Source organism: Salmo salar, chromosome ssa23 (assembly GCF_905237065.1).
Source record: "Salmo salar chromosome ssa23, Ssal_v3.1, whole genome shotgun sequence".
NCBI classification, from domain to species: Eukaryota; Metazoa; Chordata; class Actinopteri; order Salmoniformes; family Salmonidae; genus Salmo; species Salmo salar.
The window spans coordinates 694,532-714,584 of record NC_059464.1 but is presented as its reverse complement, the minus strand read 5'-3'; the positions used below and the strand labels follow the sequence as shown (position 1 = coordinate 714,584).

At 41.2% G+C, this 20,053-nt stretch overlaps 1 protein-coding gene and 1 pseudogene across 1 annotated transcript; both read right to left on the bottom strand.

Annotated features, from left to right (window-relative positions):
* Positions 1–7,092: 7,092 nt before the first annotated feature.
* Positions 7,093–13,144, bottom strand: LOC106583869 (dual specificity protein phosphatase 3). The gene is made up of 3 exons (XM_014168486.2): positions 13,007–13,144; positions 7,827–8,059; positions 7,093–7,301 (listed from the first exon to the last, which is right to left on the bottom strand). The coding sequence occupies exons 1-3, from the start codon at positions 13,126–13,128 to the stop codon at positions 7,093–7,095; spliced, it is 564 nt and encodes a 187-aa protein (XP_014023961.1). The 5' UTR covers positions 13,129–13,144.
* An 896-nt stretch (positions 13,145–14,040) lies between these two features.
* Positions 14,041–16,608, bottom strand: LOC106583868 (prolactin-2-like; annotated as a pseudogene).
* Positions 16,609–20,053: the final 3,445 nt, after the last annotated feature.

The following is a 20,053-nucleotide window of genomic DNA, read 5'->3' as shown; positions in this document are numbered from 1 at the left end:
ATCAGCCATTGAACTATGTCCAAACAATCTTAAGCGGTGTGCTTTCTCTTCTTTCAACTTACCTTCATGAACACTGGTCTGAAAGGACCAGATAAGTGAAAGCAGTATGGTGGAAACTCATCCATTTCCTGTCAATTTTCAGTGGTAATCATTAGTCAAGTACAGTATATAGAATGGGAGATTGTGGGTTAACTGGGAGTGAACACAGTATAGGCAGAGGGAAAAGTCCAATAACTACTCCTGTGTTTCTCAATCCTGGTCTTTGGGTTGGCAAGGCAAGATTATTGCCCAAATATTGCTGACAAGCAAATTACCCTCTTGAGGTTTCAGTTGAACACTTATCTGCTCTTCCCACCAGTTGAATGGTGTAGAGCATGTCTGATTGGAGATGGATGGGATACTAAAGTTTCTATACTCAACTCAAGGACCGGGATTGGGGAAACACTTTTATACACCATATTGGTTCTGGTAAAAAAGAAAAACATCTGACAGTTCCAATGAGATGAACTGTGTAGAGGTGTTAACAAATTTGCTCAGGTCTGACTCATTGTTATGTAGAGTGGTGAATGGAGGCTATAGAATTCTGTGTTTGTGGGAGGTGGTTGAAGATACAATTCCTAATGTGATGAGTAGGCCTAGAGTCGGTAACAGTAGTCACTGCAGTGCAGCCTAATAAGTTAATTTAATTCACAACTGTTTGGGCCTACGGAAAGAGGGGAGATGCAGATTGTACAATATGATGTCTATCTGGCCTGGTGAAGGAAATTATAGTATAAAAAAATTCAGAGGCACAGACTCTGTGAGTGAAGGGGGCTGGGATTCTGGGAATATATTTTTTCACTGTGGATGGCAGATGCGCCACTCAATATTGGGAGATTTGGTAGCCTAACTACAGACAGATTAGGGTATTTTCTTTTCAGCCGTAGCCATTTGACTTCAAAACTGTGTTTTTCCAGCAATTGTATTTTGAAATATAAGGCCAATTTTAGCTGCTGTTTACTGACAGCCGCAACTCCACAATCAGCTGTTTGAAATTAAGCCAGCTGCCCAAATTGCAGGCTGTGTGGGCCACGCTTGTGATTAAAACAACTCCCAGCTATTTTGTAAAGGAAGCTACGTTTAATAATTATTTAATTTTGGCAATTTACCAGTTGGTGCTGCACCTACTTCAGCACTCCTACTTCCCGCGGCTATGGTCATGTTCCTAATGAAGGCACAAAATGGGAGAAACTGTTTCGAATTCGAAGTAGCCTACTAGAATGACCTTTCGAATAAGAGTTCTCATTTTGGTTTTCCCTTAAAAAAAGGTATTGATAGTGAATGCGACCGTAGGTTGTCAGGTTATAGATTCAGCACCCCTCAGTTTGTTTAACTTAGCTTATTTTTAAGCTTTATTTCAAGAGTTTAGAAATGACAAGGTGATACAGAGGTGGAGAAGGGAGGAAGTTGGAAAGGACAACTCGGGGTTGAACCCAGGTCTCCGGCTTGTGTTGAGAGTGGGGAGTGTTACCACTACACCATATCTACCAAGATGGCCAATAAATCATAAAGTTTGGACAGATAATCTCTTCATATGGTATTATTGCTTGAGAAAAAGCATATATTATAACTATGCAAGTTGATGCACAGTAGTGGTTCTTCTCGTCTTTTTTTCCCCCATTTTGATGGCCGCTTGTTGACACTTTTTCTCTTATAAAACCGCAATTTTAGCTCAAGTGAAAGCACCGGATGCAAGCCTCAATGTGTGTCTCTCCCCCAGAAAAACACAACCTCATGCAGTCATCATCAGGGTTTCTCAGCCTAGGTCCTACAAGTATTAAAGTTATATAGATGTTACTGTTGTTAACCCATGTGGCTATGTTGTGCCAAGGTTCTTAATCAAATAATAACTTTCAGGGTTTTTGTCAAAATAAAATTTAAAAAAGTATATATAATTGAATTGTACAAACAGTGTACTACTACGACACAAACACACACGAGACAATTCCGGAAATGCACTGTGATTCCTGTCACCTGCTGCTCAAGCCAGTGTTCTGTTCACGTTGCGTATATTATATTGACGGATGGTGTTATGTTATGTCCGATATGTGTTGTTCTGTGTTGGGCTGACTGGTCCTAACAATCAACCAGCGCAATTGTAAAATGTGGTTTTGAGATTTGTGTTCATTGTTTTAAAAGAAAACATTTGTACTGTTGTTGTTGCTAGTCTAGTCGCAATATATGTATCTAATAAATACATACTCTCTTTATCTGTCTTGTTACAGGGTCTGTTTTCAACTTGAACCTGAATAAGTACAGTACTGTGAACTCCATATGAGGTTGCTTTAGATTGTTGTGGAGGAGATGATGTCATAAAGGCAGTCTTCCTCTCCACCAATCCCAGCCTGTCAAACCTTGTTCACTGTGCAACAGACTGTCAGAGCTTCAAAACAGAGCTGCTCCCTCCGGGTCAGACAGGTTGCAAACGTCTCTGAGTTCACAGAGTAACACACACACAGGCTGACAGACTCACTCAGACATCCGTTACAGATTTCTCTGCTCAGGAGAGTGCTTGCAGCACCACAGAAAGGCACAAAAATAGCACACACACACACTTTCACTCCCACATACACACACATCAAATTGCATTACATTAAAAAAGGACACTAATTAGTGCTCAAACCCACATTTAGAAACTTTGCAGATATTGTATATGAGACTGTAGTTTAAATGAAACCAGAGCTTGTGAGTAATGTGAAGTGTCCATGTCATCAATACAATGTTTGAGCACGTGCCTGGGCACAGGTTAATTCAAGCATGAGTTTCTTCACTCTGTGAATCTAAATAGCCTGCCGTCCACACGTCATATAGTATATACAACAATACCGCCCAACCCCCTCTACACACACTCATGGAAAACAGTGTTACATAAGCAGTAGCGGTGCATGGGTAAAATCACTGGGGAAGCTGAGCAATATTACAACCTATGTGTTGTGATAATTGTGTTGTTTGCTCTATAACCTGTTAATCCATATGCCTTGCAACCGTGATATATACTGTAGGCCTAAAGGCCGAGACAATAAGAAGACACAGTGGCAGAATTAATTCAACTACACCTTTTGTTTTACCACAAAGCCAGATAGCAACCTTTGTCCTAACTTCCATTCATGTGCAACATTAGCCTTCTACATCTAGCTACATATTGAACTTTCATCCTCTCAGGCCAGGGGCACAACAATGTATGAATTAATGGTTGGATCAGAATTGCTGTTATAATCATTGTCCAGTATGGAGAATTAAGTAAAACCACAAGTCCAAATCCCTATCTCCATACATGGCTAATTTAGGATAGGGCCAATTTTAGCTAGCTAGCTAGCCACTGGAGGACAACACAACGAGATGCAACAATTCAAGTTTTTCTGTCAATTACGTATGCTCTCAATGGGATTTGATTGCACTGATGTAAAAATCCAAGCTGATTTCCCTTGACACTTTTTTTGTTGGTGCGCCATGACCATTCACCTTTGAACTTGCTCAGTTTAGCTGAACACTGATTGGCAAAAAATGTTATACTCTTTTTATCAAAGGAGGCTAAATGCTCGCTGGCTTCCCTTGCCTTCAATGCTACGGGCGGCAACAATGTCATACTCGTTTGGACCAGGGAGCATCAGATAGATGGCCTACCTGTAGAGAGACAGAGGGGAGCTGTTTTGCTCGTATTCAGTGTCTCAGAGTAAGAGAGCTGATCTAGGATCAGTTCCCACTTTCAAGTAACAATTTGTATTATTCTTATCCAAAAGGGTAAACTGATCCTAGATCAGCACTCCTACTCTGAGACGCTTTGTGAATACAGGTCCAGTTACCCTATTCCTACCCCATTCCTAACGGTATGCAGGCATTACAGGAATATCAGCAGAGCCAGCCCCAGACCAGTTGATACAGACAGAGAACACCAAATGTTGTCCAGCCTGATATATTGCTGCTCACATAAAGGTTATAGTGGACTCAGTATACCTGGTATTCACTGAAGAAATACAATTTGAAAAAATAACGGCAAAACTAAATAAGAAATACTATCTGTACTTTCTGGTTTCTTTTTTTTTTAAACAGCTAAATAACAGTTTGACTATGTTCAGTTCATTGAAATTATTAAATCTGAAATATAATGTGCAGCTGCTCTTTTGCCGTTGTACCACAGCACTCTCACCAGGACAAACTGATGAATGTCCCAAACTAGTTATTTTACTTACTTACTGCCCTCTGCTCGTCTCCTCCCTTTCATCTGCAATATTTGGAAAATACTTGACAGGTGACAACAATATGCTGGAAGCTCATCATTAGGCTAGTCCCACATGGCACCCTATTCTGTTGACCAGAGCCCTATTGGCCTGTATCATGAAAAGAGCAATAACAATCACAGGTGTTATTTGTGATCAAGTGCACCGACCAGTGTTTGTCAGTAAAAGGTGAGCTTCTGTGCCAACGTGAACTGATACGTACACAGCACTTACTTTGCATAATGATTCAGTAATAGAGAAAAACATGTCAATGATGTGCAGATACAAATAAAAGGCATTTCTGTTTTACTTCAATCATATTTGATCGCCTACTTACAATAAAACAAACATCAAAATTGCACATTTAATATACAGTACATACAGTACCAGTCAAAAGTTTGGACACCTACTCATTCAAGGGTTTTTCTTTATTTTTACTATTTTCTACATTGTAGAATAATAGTGAAGACATCAAAACTATGAAATAACACATATGTAGTAACCAAAAAAGTGTTAAACAAATCAAAATATATTTTAGATTTTTCAAAGTAGCCACCCTTTGCCTTGACAGCTTTGCACACGCTTGTCATTCTCTCAACCAGCTTCATGAAGTAGTCACCTGGAATGCATTTAAATTAACAGGTGTGCCTTGTTAAAAGTTCATTTGTGGAATGTCTTTCCTCCTTAATGCATTTGAGCCAATCACTTGTGTTGTGACAAGGTAGGGGTGGTATACAGAAGATAGCCCTATTTGGTAAAATACCAAGTCCATATTATGGCAAGAACAGCTCAAATAAACAAAGAGAAACGACAGTCCATCATTACTTTAAGACATGAAGGTCAGTCAATGCAGAACATTTCAAGAACTTTGACAGTTTCTTCAAGTGCAGTTGCAAAAACCATCAACCGCTATGATGAAACTGGCTCTCATGAGGACTGCCACAGGAAAGGAAGACCCAGAGTTACCTCTGCTTCAGAAGATAAGTTCATTAGAGTTACGCCTCAGAAATTGCAGCCCAAATAAATGCTTCACAGAGTTCAAGTAACAGACACATCTCAACATCAACTGTTCAGAGGAGACTGTGTGAATTAGGCCTTCATGGTCGAATTGCTGCAAAGAAACCACTACTAAAGGACACCAATAAGAAGAAGAGACTTGCTTGAGCCAAGAAACACTAGCAATGGACATTAGACCGGTGTAAATTTGCCCTTTTGGTCTGATGAGTCCAAATTTTAGATTTTTGGTTCCAACTGCCGTGTCTTTGTGGGATGCAGAGTAGGTGAACAGATAATCTCTGTATGTGTGGTTCCCACCGTGAAGCATGGAGGAGGAGGTGTGACACTGTCAGTGATTTATTTACAATTCAAGGCACACTTAACCAGCATGGCTACCACAGCATTCTGCAGCGATATGCCATCCCATCTGGTTTGTGTTTAGTGGGACTATCATTTGTTTTCTACAGGACCATGACCCAACAAACCTCCAGGCTGTGTAAGAGCTATTTGACCAAGAAGGAGAGTGATGGAGTGCTGCATCAGATGACCGGGCCTCCACAATCACCTGACCTCAACCCAATTGAGATGGTTTGGGATGAGTTGGACTGCAGAGTGAAGAAAATGCAGCCAACAAGTGCTCAGCATATGTGGGAACTCCTTCAAGGCTGTTGGAAAAGCATTCCAGGTGAAGCTGATTGAGAGAATGCCAAGAGTGTGCAAAGCTGTCATCAAGGCAAAGGGTGGCTACTTTGAAGAATCTCAAATATAAACTATATTTAGATTTGTTCAACACTTTTTTGGTTACTACATGATTCCATATTTGTTATTTCATAGTTTTGATGTCTTCACTATTATTCTACAATGTAGAAAATAGGAAAAAATAAAGAAAAACCCTTGAATGAGTAGGTGAGTCCAAACTTTTGACTGGTACTGTAGGTTAACCATATCAATACTACATAAATCTCTATTAACTAAAAAGTAATCAAATATACTTCACATTCTGGCAGTGTTTACATCGTAGACTGTAAAAAACTGTGAATACAGTGAATTGGATAGATCATTAATTTGGTGTGTCACATGATCTGTGTTACCAGCAGTGGGAAGATGTGAAATAATATTATAGAACAGATGGGATTGGGAGGACTGCATGTCATACAAACGATTGGTCAGGGGCCTTAGTTTAGTCTTTAGTCCTTGTGTGTGTGTGTGTGTGTGTGTAAGAATATAGCATGATCTCAGTAAGACTGTAGGCCATATGTAAACCATGACAGTTTCTCATAAATGTGCAAAAAAAAAAACATGCTACAGCAAAATGAGAACTATTTCTTATGCAGACACTCAAATGGAACAGGAGGAAAAGTAAACCTGACAACATAACCATTCAATGGTTCTCTAGAAATCACCTTGACGAGTAGATGCAAGCTCCACAGCGCAGAGGCTAGAAAAGACTGGCAGTGTGAAGGAAGGAAGGAAGGAATTGGATGGAGAGACGGAGGGAGAGTTGTAGGGATGGTAGCAACATTGTTCCTGAGTGTGAGGGTTCCTCCCTGATTCACAGGGGTTGGGTTAAATGCAGAATACACATTTCAGTTGAATGCATTCAGTTGTACAACTGACTAGGTATTCCCTTTCACTTGTATACAGTGCCTTTCTGAATATAAATCAAAGGACAAGCCATGCTTGAGCTTGCCTACAAGACAAGGATGGCAGTCAATGAATGTGTGTATTTGTGTACATTTACAGGTACATACTTTCCAGGTGTCCTGAATACCTACACACGTTCACGTGTGTGTTTATCTGTACATACTTGTAAGGTACGAGTACAGGGGAAAGAAAACCGTCATTGGTTCCAGAACTTTCCTTCGACCGCCAGCGTTTCGTTGAGGCGACACAGCTGGCGCAGGAAGCCGTCGTTAGGGCCGATCTCTCTCTTCTGTCGTACCATGGACAGGGCGGACCGAATGTCCATCCTGTGGCGCAGCATCAGGTAGGCGATGACCAGTGTTGGGGAGCGACTGTAGCCCTCTCTGCAGTGAACGTACACTTTACCTGAGGGACATGGAGAAGGGTTTTAGGTCAGAGAAAACGGGACACAATATTGCAACAAATAAGGATAAAATATTACATAAAATAATGGGAAAAATGTTGCGTCAAAATGTATTTCATTTAATATTTCTAAATTGAGACAATTCTGTATTTGAATTCAACTCAATTTCCAGTTTCTACATGCACGATGGCAAAAATCTATTAAAATAGTATTGATTCTTCTGAAGTCGACTCTGCATCCATCCCTGGTGTGACTGTGTTGAAACTGAGTCATCCCATTAGACCACAAAAGCCCATTTTCATAATCTTAGCGCGATGAGGTCATGTACTGTAATGTATTATATTCCACTGATCTCATGCAGAGGCTCACACCAAAACAATTAACTGTTACCTTACTCTTCCCATCTTTGTTTTACCTTAAAAGAAAAAGGGGTGGCTAACTATCGCTCTAAGTGTTTTGCTCCGTCGGCCTGCACCTCTCTAACTCAGGTGTGCATTTTCCCTTGTCTCAGAAAGGTTTTATCTTACCCTTCCCATCTTTGTGTGCCAAGGCCTTCTCGATGAAGTTCGCCCCCTCCTCAAAGTAGATGCTGAGGTCAAAGTGGTCTGTGTCACTGGCGCCCATGCCGTGGTATGTGATGCCTGTGCCAGCGTAGAACTCCGCGTTGGTGTTGACGTGCATGAAGGAGTTGCCTTCCGCTGCATTCAGAATGTGGGTGATGCCTAGCTTCTTCAGACGCATCGTGTTCATGGCCACAATACTAAAAAATAAAGTGCTGTAGATGTCATAACCATTACAAACCTAGAGTGGTACTATATACAGGCATATACAATGCCTTCAGAAAGTATTCATACCCCTTGACTTATTTCACATTTTTACATCCTGAATTCAAAATGGCTTAAATAAAAAAAATCACCCATCTACACAGAATATCCCATAATGACAAAGTGAAAACATGTTTCTAAATGTTTGGTAATTTATTTGAAATGAAATACAGAAATATCTCATTTACATAAGTATGCACTCCCCTGAGTCAACACTTTGTAGATCACCCTTGGCAACCATTACAGCTGTGAGTCTTTCTGGATAAGTCTCTAAGAACTTTCCACACCTGGATTGTGTAACATTTACATTACATTTACATTTAAGTCATTTAGCAGACGCTCTTATCCAGAGCGACTTACAAATTGGTGCATTCACCTTATGATATCCAGTGGAACAACCACTTTACAATAGTGCATCTAAATCTTTTAAGGGGGGGGGTTAGAAGGATTACTTTATCCTATCCTAGGTATTCCTTAAACAACAACATTTGCCCTTTTTTTTAATGCTTCAAGCTCTGTCAAATTGGTTGTTGATCATTGCTAGACAACCATTTTCAGGTCTTACTATAGATTTTCAAGTAAATTTGCCCACTCAGGAACATCCACTGTCTTCTTGGTAAGCAAGTCCAGTGAAGATTTGGCCTTGTGAAAGGTGAATTAATCTCCCAGTGTCTGGTGGAAAGCAAACTGAACCAGCTTTTCTTCTAGGATTTTGCCTGTACTTAGCTCCATTCCGTTTCTTGTTATCCTGAAAAACTCCTTAATGATTACAAGCATACCCATAACATGATGCGGCCACCACTATGCTTCAAAATATGGAGAGTGGTACTCAGTAATGTGCTCTATTAGATTTGCCCCAAACATAACACTTTGTATTCAAGTTAATTGCTTTGTCACATTTTTTGCAGTATTACTTTAGTGCCTTTTGCAAACAGGATGCATGTTTTAGAATATTTCTATTCTGTACAGGCTTCCTTATTTTCACTCTGTCAATTAGGTTAGTATTGTGGACTGACTAAAATGTTGTTGATGCATCTTCAGTTTTCTACTATCACAGACATTGAACTCTGTAACTGTTTTATCATTGGCCTCATGGTGAAATCCCTGAGCAGTTTCCTTCCTCCCCGGCAACTGAGTTAGGAAGGACGCCTGTATTTTTCTAGTGACTGGGTGTATTAATACACCATCCAAAGTGTAATTAATAACTTCACCATGCTCAAGGGGATATTTTTTTTTTACCCATCTACCATCAACGTTCTTTGCAAGGTATTGGAAAGTCTCCCTGGTCTTTTTGGTTGAATCTGTGTTTGAAATTCACTGCCCCAACTGAGAAACATTACAGATAATTGTGTGTGGGTTACAGAGATGAAGTACTCCTTCAAAAATCATGCTAAACACTATATTATTGCACACAGAGTGAGTCTATACAACGTATTATGTGATTACTTATTTCAGCTTTTCATTTTTTATTAAATTGTATACTTTTTTTCAAAAAACATAATTCCTCTTTGATATTATGGGTTATTGTGTGAATGATAGTGACCAAAAATCTAAATTGAATCTATTTTTAAAAAATCAGGCTGTAACACAAAATATGGAAATGTCAGTGGTGTGAATACTTTCTTAAGGCACTGTACATGTGTAGTGGTATAACGTTGTACAGGGGTGTGTTATTAGCTGTGCCATTACCAGTGTCCATTTTAGCATGTAAATCTTGGTTGGGCATGCATCTTGGTTTTGGTGAATGCCAGCAAAGCCAATACACAACACAACACTAAACAATACATTAATTGCACTATAACGGTGACAAACGGTACCCTCAAACCCTCAAAGGCCTACATAAAGCTGACCCAAGAGAAAATATTTATTTTCAGCAACATGGAGTGAATCCTTACCACCGCTACACCTGGCTATCAGCGGAGCCTTGTCTGGCAGCGTAACAGTTAATTCAGCCTCATTTACTGCCTTTAAAAAAACATAGCTGATATGGCTAACTTGCTTAGACAAATGTGGTGTCTACTGACAATTGAGATGTACAATCTATGGCATAAGAGGACGGCGAGCAGATAAGAGGCAGTCCGTAATTTCGATTAAGACATTAATGAGCGAGCTAGGACGGATGTTGTTAATAACTATTTGTTCAGCACTTTTGAAATGTACAGCGACAGAATTCAGAACATGGGCCGTTCTTACAGTATTCTCCCTGTACACCAAGTCAGAACCGTAGGACAAATAAAGGGGGTATATAAGCAGACATTGAAAGCTCTTACAATATTTGATGATTACATTTCTCTAGAACAGGCTATAGGCTTCATGTGCACCACCAACAGCTAACAGCTTACTACACAACATACACTTCGTATTACTTTCTTAACTACAGTATACATATCTCCCTGGCATATTACATAATTTATGCAGCAGCATACAATACCATTTTGGATCACGTTGTTGTGCTGGGCTCACTTGAACAGGAAGTGGGCGCAACGGTCTTTCATGGGAACATTTTGTCATCAAATTTTGTTATCAAAATCTGGCATTCTCTGGATTTATGGTGCTTTCAAGACAACTAGGTACTCTGGGGGGGGGGGACGACAAGGTCAGATCATGATGTAATTGACCTTCAGGTCAGAGCTCTAAAATGAGGCCAGAGTTCCCGACATGGAATTCCGAGTTGGATGACTGTTCAAAACGTATTTTCCCAGTCTGAGTTTTCTTTTTTTTTTCCAGAGTTCCCAGTTGTCTTGAACTCACTGAAGTCTGAGATTTCCAAGTTCCGAGTTTCCAGTTGTTTTGAACGCGGCAGAAGTCATGCTGGATTGATAGCATGGCCAATGTTGAATGTTTATCCTTTTAAGCTTGGAAAAGAGACCCTTATATACCCCCAACCCAAGTCTGGGTTGACTTGGACCGCACACCCACTCCACTGAAAAGCAGGCTTGTGATTGCTCAGCAGGCTAGTTTGCAGTTAGCCACTGATTTCTTCCAAACCACTCATTGTTGAATTTGCCATTTCTAAACTCAGCAATAAAAGAAACGTTCTCTCACTGTCAACTGCATTTATTTTCAGCAAACTTAACATGTTTAAATATTTGTATGAACATAAGATTCAACAACTGAGACAAACTGAACAAGTTCTACAGACATGTGACTAACAGAAATGGAATAATGTGTCCCTGAACAAAGGGGGGTCAAAATAAAAAAAAACAGTCAATACTGGTGTGGCCACCAGCTGCATTAAGTACTGCAGTGCATCTCCTCCTCGTGGACTGCACCAGATTTGCCAGTTCTTGCTGTGAGATGTTACCCACTCTTCCACCAAGGCACCTGCAAGTTCCCGGACATTTCTGGGGGGCATGGCCCTAGCCCTCACCCTTCGATCCAACAGGTCCAAGAGGTGCTCAATAGAATTGAGATCCGGGCTCTTCGCTGGCCATGGCAAACACTGGCAAACACTGACATTCCTGAAATCACGCACAGAACAAGTCTTATGGCTGGTGGCATTGTCATGCTGGAGGGTCATGTCAGGGTGAGCCTGCAGGAAGGGTACCACATGAGGGAGGAGGATGTCTTCCATGTAATGCACAGCGTTGAGATTGCCTGCAATGACAACAAGCTCAGTTCGATGATGCTGTGACACACCACCCCAGACCATGATGGGCCCTCCACCTCCAAATCGATCCTGCTCCAGAGTACAGGCCTCGGTGTAATGCTCATTCCTTCAACGATAAACGCGAATCCGACCATCACCCCTGGTGAGACAAAACTGCGACTCGTCAGTGAAGAGCACTTTTTTCCAGTACTGTCTGGTCCAGTGACGGTGGGTTTGCGCCCATAGGCGACATTGTTGCCGGTAATAACGTTTCAATCGGGGACATCACTCGCTTTGAGACCTTGAAGTAGTTGTTCCCCTTGCTCTGCAAGGGCCGCGGCTTTTGTGGAGCGATGGGTATCGATGCTTCGAGGGTGGCTGTTGTCTGTGTGCAGAGGGTCCCTGGTTCGAGCCCAGGTAGGGGCGAGGAGAGGGACGGAAGCTATACTGTTACATAATCAGTTTTGTTTCAGTATGGCTTTTGTCAATAAATGTTTAATTTAAAAATCAGGATGATAAAAGCAAACAAATAAAATGAAAACAAGTTATTTTCACAACATAGGCTGCTGTAGTCCTATTGGCTATCAGATGTAACTACACTGAGTGTACAAAACATTAGGAACACCTTTCTAATATTGAGTTGCTCCACCTTTTGCCCTCAGAACAGCCTCAATTCGTTGGGGCAAAGGTGTCGAAAGTGTTCCACAGGGATGCTGACCCATGTTTACTCCAATGCTTCCCACTGTGGTGTCAAGTTGGCTATTCAGTATGTCATTTGGGTGTGTCATTTGGGTGGTGGACCATTCTTGATACACACGGTAAACTGTCAAGCGTGAAAAACCCAGCAGCATTGCAGTTCTTGACACACAAACCGGTGCGCCTGGCACCTACTACCATAACCCGTTCAAAGGTACTTCAATCCTTTGTCTTGCCCATTCACCCTCTGAATGGCACACATACACAATCAATGTCTCAATTGTCTCAAGGCTTAAAAATCATTATTTGGGGATTTAACAAGTGACATCAATAAGGGATCATAGACTGACCAGGTTAATCCAGGTGAAGGCTATGTCATGGAAAGAGCAGGTGTTCCTAATGTTTTGTACAATCAGTGTATATGACTCAGTGGATGCACTTAGGCTATACTCCGTTTTAATATCATAATACTGCTACCTCATATTTAGCTTCAGATAAGTGTTGCCAAGACCAAAGTTGATCGAATAGCCTTATACCTGTCTATAAAGTTTAGAATGAACATTTCATTGACACATTAACTCAAGCAAATGAAACTCACGCATTTCCAACATATATCCTGGGGAACACTTCGTCGACATGGTGTGTTGGCATGCTGTAGTAACCGTCACCGTTGGCACACAGATCATTGAGCTGCTGCACTGACACTTCATAGTCTGACATGTCAACTCACGCTGACACGGTAGGCTGCTTGGTTGCGCTCTGATTTTGCTTCATCCCCTTCTTGACTAGAGCAGAGCTGTTAAATATGTCGAGCAGGTGTCAGTTTACAGAGCGACCAGGAGAGGAGTCAGGTTTTCACCCGGCTGTTGCATTGCTCTCTCATGGAAAGAGCCTCTGAGGGTCTATGTGTTTTGAAAGCCTGCTTGCGCACGGCCCTCTCTCTCTCTCTATATATATATATATATATATATATATATAGTACCTACAATATGTTACCATACAGTAATAACAATGTAATTGAGTACACACACAGTGCCTGCAGAAGGTTTGAACCCGGTTTCACATTTTAAAGTGATCTACAGTTCTGGTTGGACTGCAAGAATTCATGTTTTATAATGCAATAAAGATTTTATTTGGTATTTAGTGAAACAGTACATTGTGTATAGTATAAAGGAAGTTCTATAAGTGACTTGAGAAATCGTGTTCTAATGTGCAAATGTTATCATGATGGTCATTGGTCAACTATCAACATAGCCCTCTGTATCTATTAAGAATGACTTGGAGGGATGCTTTGTGTTATCTATATAAATCATTGAAGATGATTATTCAATGATTATAAGTGCCAATATTAGGTTGAATATTGTTGATGAAATACATTACAGAACATAAACCTCTTGAGTGTATATTACACTGGTAAAATGTGGGTCAGATGACAGGTGTTGAATATAATGTATAGTCTATGAATAGTCTAAAGGTAATGTAGATGACAGAGAGCATTAGTCATGATGTCACAAAATCAAACTTAACAAACCAATCCCCTGAATTCTCCTCCAAACGGCTACCCCATTTTGGCTCTGTCTGTATCAGTTTGAAAATAGAACAATCCCGAACCAAAATGGCTGATATTTTCTCCTAACATGTTTCTGGTCGCATTTTGGTAGCCCGGCATCTAAGGACCTTGAGGAAACTGTCGATTTTGCGGGAGTCCCTGCGGAAGCAGGACATAAGGAAGTGGAAGTTGATGAGGCGGGAGGTCTTGTCATTGCTGAGGTCTCCACCCTTGAAGGGGATTGAAGAAATGTACTGGGAGGAGGGGCCCATATATATATATATATATATATATATATAGATAGATAGATAGATAGATTTTTTTTTAAAGCAGAAGAGAGTGCAAAAAGGTTGTCACCTTGCACACAGTGTTCAATTGCTGAACTAAAACCACTAGTACATGTACAGTTTGGAATGATTCACATGAAAACACACATACAGATAAACAGCATCAGTCACCCACCTTGTTGACCAGCATGTCTAGTCCGTCTCCCAGGCTCTTGGAGTAGTCCTGCTGATCTTACTGCTGATGTCACCATTGGAGGGGTGTGACAGAGTGGGCGCCTCAGAGGAGAGCAGCAGCAGGTGATCATTCCAGGCCAGCAGGAGGGAGCGAGCCAGGGAGATCAGCTCATTCTCCTGAGGAACACAATGGATAACGTCATGAAGGAAAGGTTGATCGATCCTGCACACTGTAGAATGCTCCTGCAGTTTTACTGAGTGCAATGCTCCAACCCAAAGGTCCAAATCAGGCGTGACAAAAGGGGAGTAGGGATTGGGGGTTTTGTCATCGAAGGCCTTGTGCAGGTTGTTAAATGCACTGCTTTTTTTAGAACGGGGAAAATACTAACATATATATACCACAGGGAGGAGACAAACCCAGAGAGAGAGGAGAGGAAGGGTACATCTGAGTTAGGGGCTTCCTCTCCTTGTCTTCTTTCCTTCATCTCCAAGACTCCACTAATCTAAGACTGCTGGATGCATATTGCTCACAGCTCTCCAATCCTCTCAGATCTGTGCCTAAGGGCTAGAGGTTGTTGCAGGACAGGGCTGTAGATTTGATCAATGAAGTGCTCACGCAGGTAGACTGGGAAAAGAGAGAAGGGGGAGAGTTTATAACTAATAGTGAGATGAAAGAGATGAGTGAGGAGAGCACAGAGCTTTACTGACCGATACTCTGAGCGCTTGCTCTTTGTCCTTGGGTGTCTGGAGTGAGGAGGTGTGACACATAGACGGACGTGGCATCATCACTCGTCCCATTGGTGGGAAGTGAGAGTCCTGAGAGAGAGAGGTGGAACAGCACAAAAGTGGTTAAAATAAGGTTAACTCAAGTTGAACATACTCTGACACATAATACTCTGAACATATTCATTTAACAAACAATACATACATCTTGAACACAAACAGACCAGGTATACACACAGATACACATACGCACACAGACCCACGTGGTTGTCCTATGGTTATTAACCTTCCTACAACTTTCTGGGAATGGTGCAGGATAGTTGTTTGGCTTTGGAACATTCTCAGCACATTTATGGAACAGAATGTTTCCTAAAAGTTCCAACATGGTTACATTTAATAAAATGTTTTGTAATGTTCTATCATTCTTCAACCGGTTTGGCATTGAGAATATTCTCAAATAGTTCAGAGAATGTTAATTTCAGTTCTTCAGTATAACGTTTCCTACAGGTTTCCTCATGGTTCTATTTAAAATCATGTTCAGGTGGGTTGGCTGCATGCACTAATTGGCCACACCGGATCTTAATGAGTGCTTGTTTCCTTTAGAAATGGACTCCGTTTGAATAGAAAAAATGAACAGCTTTGTATGTGTAAAAAAAACAAAAAACATGGCATATTAGCTCCATCCTGGTGGCGCAGTGGACTAATTCCATGGATAGAGGACGGAAGGTTATAGGTTTGAACCGCACTGATACCATGTCAAATAAATAAATAAAAAATGTTGCATGATGAATGCCAAAGGAAATGCATTTCCATCTGTGCTTAGAGTTCAATAAAGTTTACCCAAAATAATCTGAAAGTGTTATTGAAATATTCAGTGAAAGTTAAGGAAGTTATTCAAAAACCTCCAAATAACATATCATTTCCGTTCTTAGAGCTTTAATAAAACCTCAGAGGAAAACGTTCAATAAACCAGAGTAAAATATTCTAAAGATAAACATTCCCAGAACAGGCAACATTTTCACTTCTGTTCTCAGAACGTTTAAAAAAACGCTCAGTTTTACCAGTCAGGACACACATGGCTTCGTTCCCACAAACAATGTGAAACCAAAAACATACATTCCCACAACTTCCAAGCAACCAAATGTGCTAGCTGGGATGGTTGTTACTGACCAGGTCCTTGTTGAGGGAAGTGCTGAGTGAGTGAAGCTTGTCTGATCGCTGGGAAGCTCTCTCCATTAGGTCACTAAGGCCAATGGCATGACAGGACACAACTAGACACAGAACTAGAGGTGAGAGAGAGAGAGGTTTGGCTTTAGTCAACTTGCCTCCATCAAAAACTCTCACACATGGACTAAACACACACGTTTCATCTCACCTGCTAAGTGGAGTTTGGTACCCTGGGATCGGTGAGCCATCTTTCTTTCTTTTCTCTTCTCTCCTTATCTTCTTGTCCTTCCTCTCCTGCTTTTTGGCTGTCGTTCCTTCTCGTCCCCCTTATATAGTGCCCTTGTCTTTTTCATTTGTGAATACATAAGTCTGGTGACTTGTGACTTGTTCAGAACTAGTTTTCTCCTGATCACTAATGAGAAACATTTGGGATGTCTGTCCCTTAGGTATGTACTCATCAATACCCATGGTATTTCTTAAGGTGAGATAGTGAGGTGGACAAAAGCTGTCGGAAAAAAGAGAGGGGCGCTGGGGGGTGGTTGAATGGCAATTAGATTCCATTAATATGATTTTTGAATGAAATCATTTATTCGTCCTACAAGGTGGGATCTACAGTACACTATGGAAGTTTAGTTACTAATTGTTTCTGTCAAAAATTCTGTACAGCCTCTTTAACTGTCATGTGTTATTCCCAGATTTGAGCGAACACCATGTCTTGTCTTTTTCCTGTTGTTAGATGTTTATTTGATAGTGTTGTTAGTGTGCTGTTGGCTCTTTCTTCCTTTTAGTTTGGCCACTGTGACCAATGTTCACAGCATTTGCTAAATGACCATCTTTCTTATCATACCATTATTACACTGTACCATTCTCTCTCACTTAATCCACTTTCAATGGGCTTCTCGAGTGGCGTAGTGGTCTAAAGCGCAGTGCTTGAGGCGTCACTACAGACCCGGGTTTGATCCCAAGCTGTGTCACAACCGGCCGTGACCGGGAGTCCTACTGTATAGGGTGGCGCACAATTGGCCCGGGTTAGGGGAGGGTTTACTTGGCTCATTGCGCTCTAGCGACATCTTGGGGAGGGGCGGGCTCCTGCAGGCTGACTTTGAACGGTGTTCCTCTGACACATTAGTGCAGCTGGCTTCCGGGTTAAGCGGACGGGTGTTAAGGAGCGTGGTTTAGCGGGTCATGTTTCGAAGGACACATGACTCGACCTTTGCCTCTCCCGAGCCCGTTGGGGAGTTGCAGTAATGAGACAAGATCGTAATTGGATCGCAATTGGATATAACGAAATTGGGGAGAAAAAGGGGGTAAAATACAAACCAAAAAATTATAATAAAAAAAATACAAAATTAAACACTTTCAATGAGCCTTGGGTAGGCCACACTGCCACCCAGTTGGTATTCCACACAAGTCATCTTTCCACATGGCCTGGACTGAGGAATGGAAAGAAAAACTTCCCACAACTTCCAAGGATCCAAATGTGCTAGCTGGGACTGTAACTGAAACCATACACCACCTATCACCATCTATGTGTACCAGTGCAGAATCCTAACTGGAGGACCTTGCGTGTGTCTAGAATCTTCATCCCAATCACTCATTGACATCAATACATTATCTTCATACATCATCTACATGTGGCCTGAGCTGGTCTAGCGATTCGGGCTGCTGCCTTCAACGCACACATATACTGTGTTGTGTGGGTTCGAATCCGACCTACTGGCACAAATTCTATTTCTTTTTTTCTCTTTCCCTGAAAAAAATATGTCAAAAGAAGTCAGAATGCGGCCACATGCATTGGGCTTGAGTTATTCAGGACTGTTATACCTTGTTGAGCCAACAGAGGCTGCTCTTCTCTCCAGATAGAGAGCGAACCAGGCTAGAATTTAAATGTTTGATATTAGGCCTACAATTCACCTAAGGGCTCCTGTATCCTCAAGAAATGGTCTCTTGTCTCCCTGGGTAACCATAGCACTGCCTTTATTGGGGAATAAATGAGAACTCCTAGAAAGCCGGCAAGCCAGAGTGTTGCTCCTTATGAATCTGTAGCAGTGTGTGTGCATGTGTGTGTGTGTGTTTGAATGAGTGTTTTGTGTGTGTGTGTGTGTGTGTGTGTGTGTGTGTGTGTGTGTGTGTGTGTGTGTGTGTGTGTGTGTGTGTGTGTGTGTGTGTGTGTGTGTGTGTGCGTGCGCAGGTGTCTATATGGTGTGCGTGGAGTTTAGACTATTCAGTGTATCATTTACATGTTGGTCACACACACACACACGCACACATGAAACACTCCTCCTATCCCCCCTCGTATTACCTATACATCTGACTTTAAATGTAAGTTCCTTCCCTTTAGAGGTGCCACTGGAGTCTAGCAACTCCCACTGGCTCTCTCTCCTTACCAACCCTTTCTTTACCAACCCCTACTTGAACACAGAACTACTCCCAAACGTTTCTCTCTCTGTCTTTCTCTTTCTTATCACTCTTAACAAACCTTTCCTTACCAACTGCTGTAACACAAAATACAAAACCTCCAAATCTCTCTCTCTCTCTTTCTATCTCTCTTGTCTTTTTCTCTCCAAATGTTCCACTGCTTACTGCTACAAAAACAAGAATTGTAGTGGCTATATTTGTGCTGTGCTGGCTTGATGTGATTTGCAGTAGAGGAATGGGGATGTGGCTATGGATGATAGACTCAGGTACAGTAGATGTGATCTCTGTAGGAGCCTGAGGAATAGTTGGTCTGCCTGATCTTTTGCAAACCAGTGATGAAACCTCAAATATGACAAAAACAAAAGGAGAAGAGGGAGTGAAGAGACAACAAAGAGAGAGAGTGAGGGGTAAAGAGAGAAAGAACAATGAGGCAACAAAAAATTCCGGCCCTTTTAGACAACTTCCTGGACAAAACATTTCACTGTAATAACTTGGCAGTAGAAAACCAAAATAGTATATTTGACCTCTCAGCTTCCCTATCAAATAAAAAAAATTCAAGCAGAAAACCTAAGAAAATTAACAACAATGACAAATGGTTTGATGAAGAATGTAAAAACCTAAGAAAGAAATTGAGAAACCTATCCAACCAAAGACATAGAGACCCAGAAAACCTGAGCATACGCCTTCACTATGGTCAATCACTAAAACAATACAGAAATACACTACGGACAAAGAATGAACAGGAAGTCAGAAATCAGCTCAATGTAATTAAAGAATTCATAGACTCTAACCACTTTTGGGAAAATTGGAAAACACTAAACAAACAACAACACGAAGAGTTATCTATCCAAAATGGAGATGTATGGATAAACCACTTCTCTAATCTTTTTGGCCCTATAACAAAGAACAGACAGCAAAAACATATACATGATCAAATACAAATCTTAGAATCAACTATTAAAGACTACCAGAAGCCACTGGATTCTCCAAGTACATTGAATGAACTACAGCACAAAATACAAACTCTCCAACCCAAAAAGGCCTGTGGTGTTGATGGTATCCTAAATGAAATGATACAATTATACAGACCAAAAATTCCAATAGGCTATACTTAAATTCTTTAACATCATCCTTAGCTCTGGCATCTTTCCCAATATTTGGAACCAAGGACTGATCAACCCAATCCACAAAAGTGGAGACAAATTTGACCCCAATAACTACCGTGGGATATGTGTCAACAGCAACCTTGGGAAAATCCTCTGCATTATCATTAACAACAGACACGTACATTTCCCTGTTTAGGTTTTCAGTGAAACAATGTACTGAG

Coding starts and splice junctions, on each gene's coding strand:
- LOC106583869 (XM_014168486.2), bottom strand. CDS start 13,128: ATGTCAGACTATGAAGTGTCAGTGCAGCAGCTCAATGATCTGTGTGCC. Junction 8,060..13,006: donor AGGATATATGTTGGAAATGC/GTGAGTTTCATT, acceptor TTTATTTTTTAG/TATTGTGGCCATGAACACGA. Junction 7,302..7,826: donor GGCACACAAAGATGGGAAGG/GTAAGATAAAAC, acceptor CATGTCCCTCAG/GTAAAGTGTACGTTCACTGC.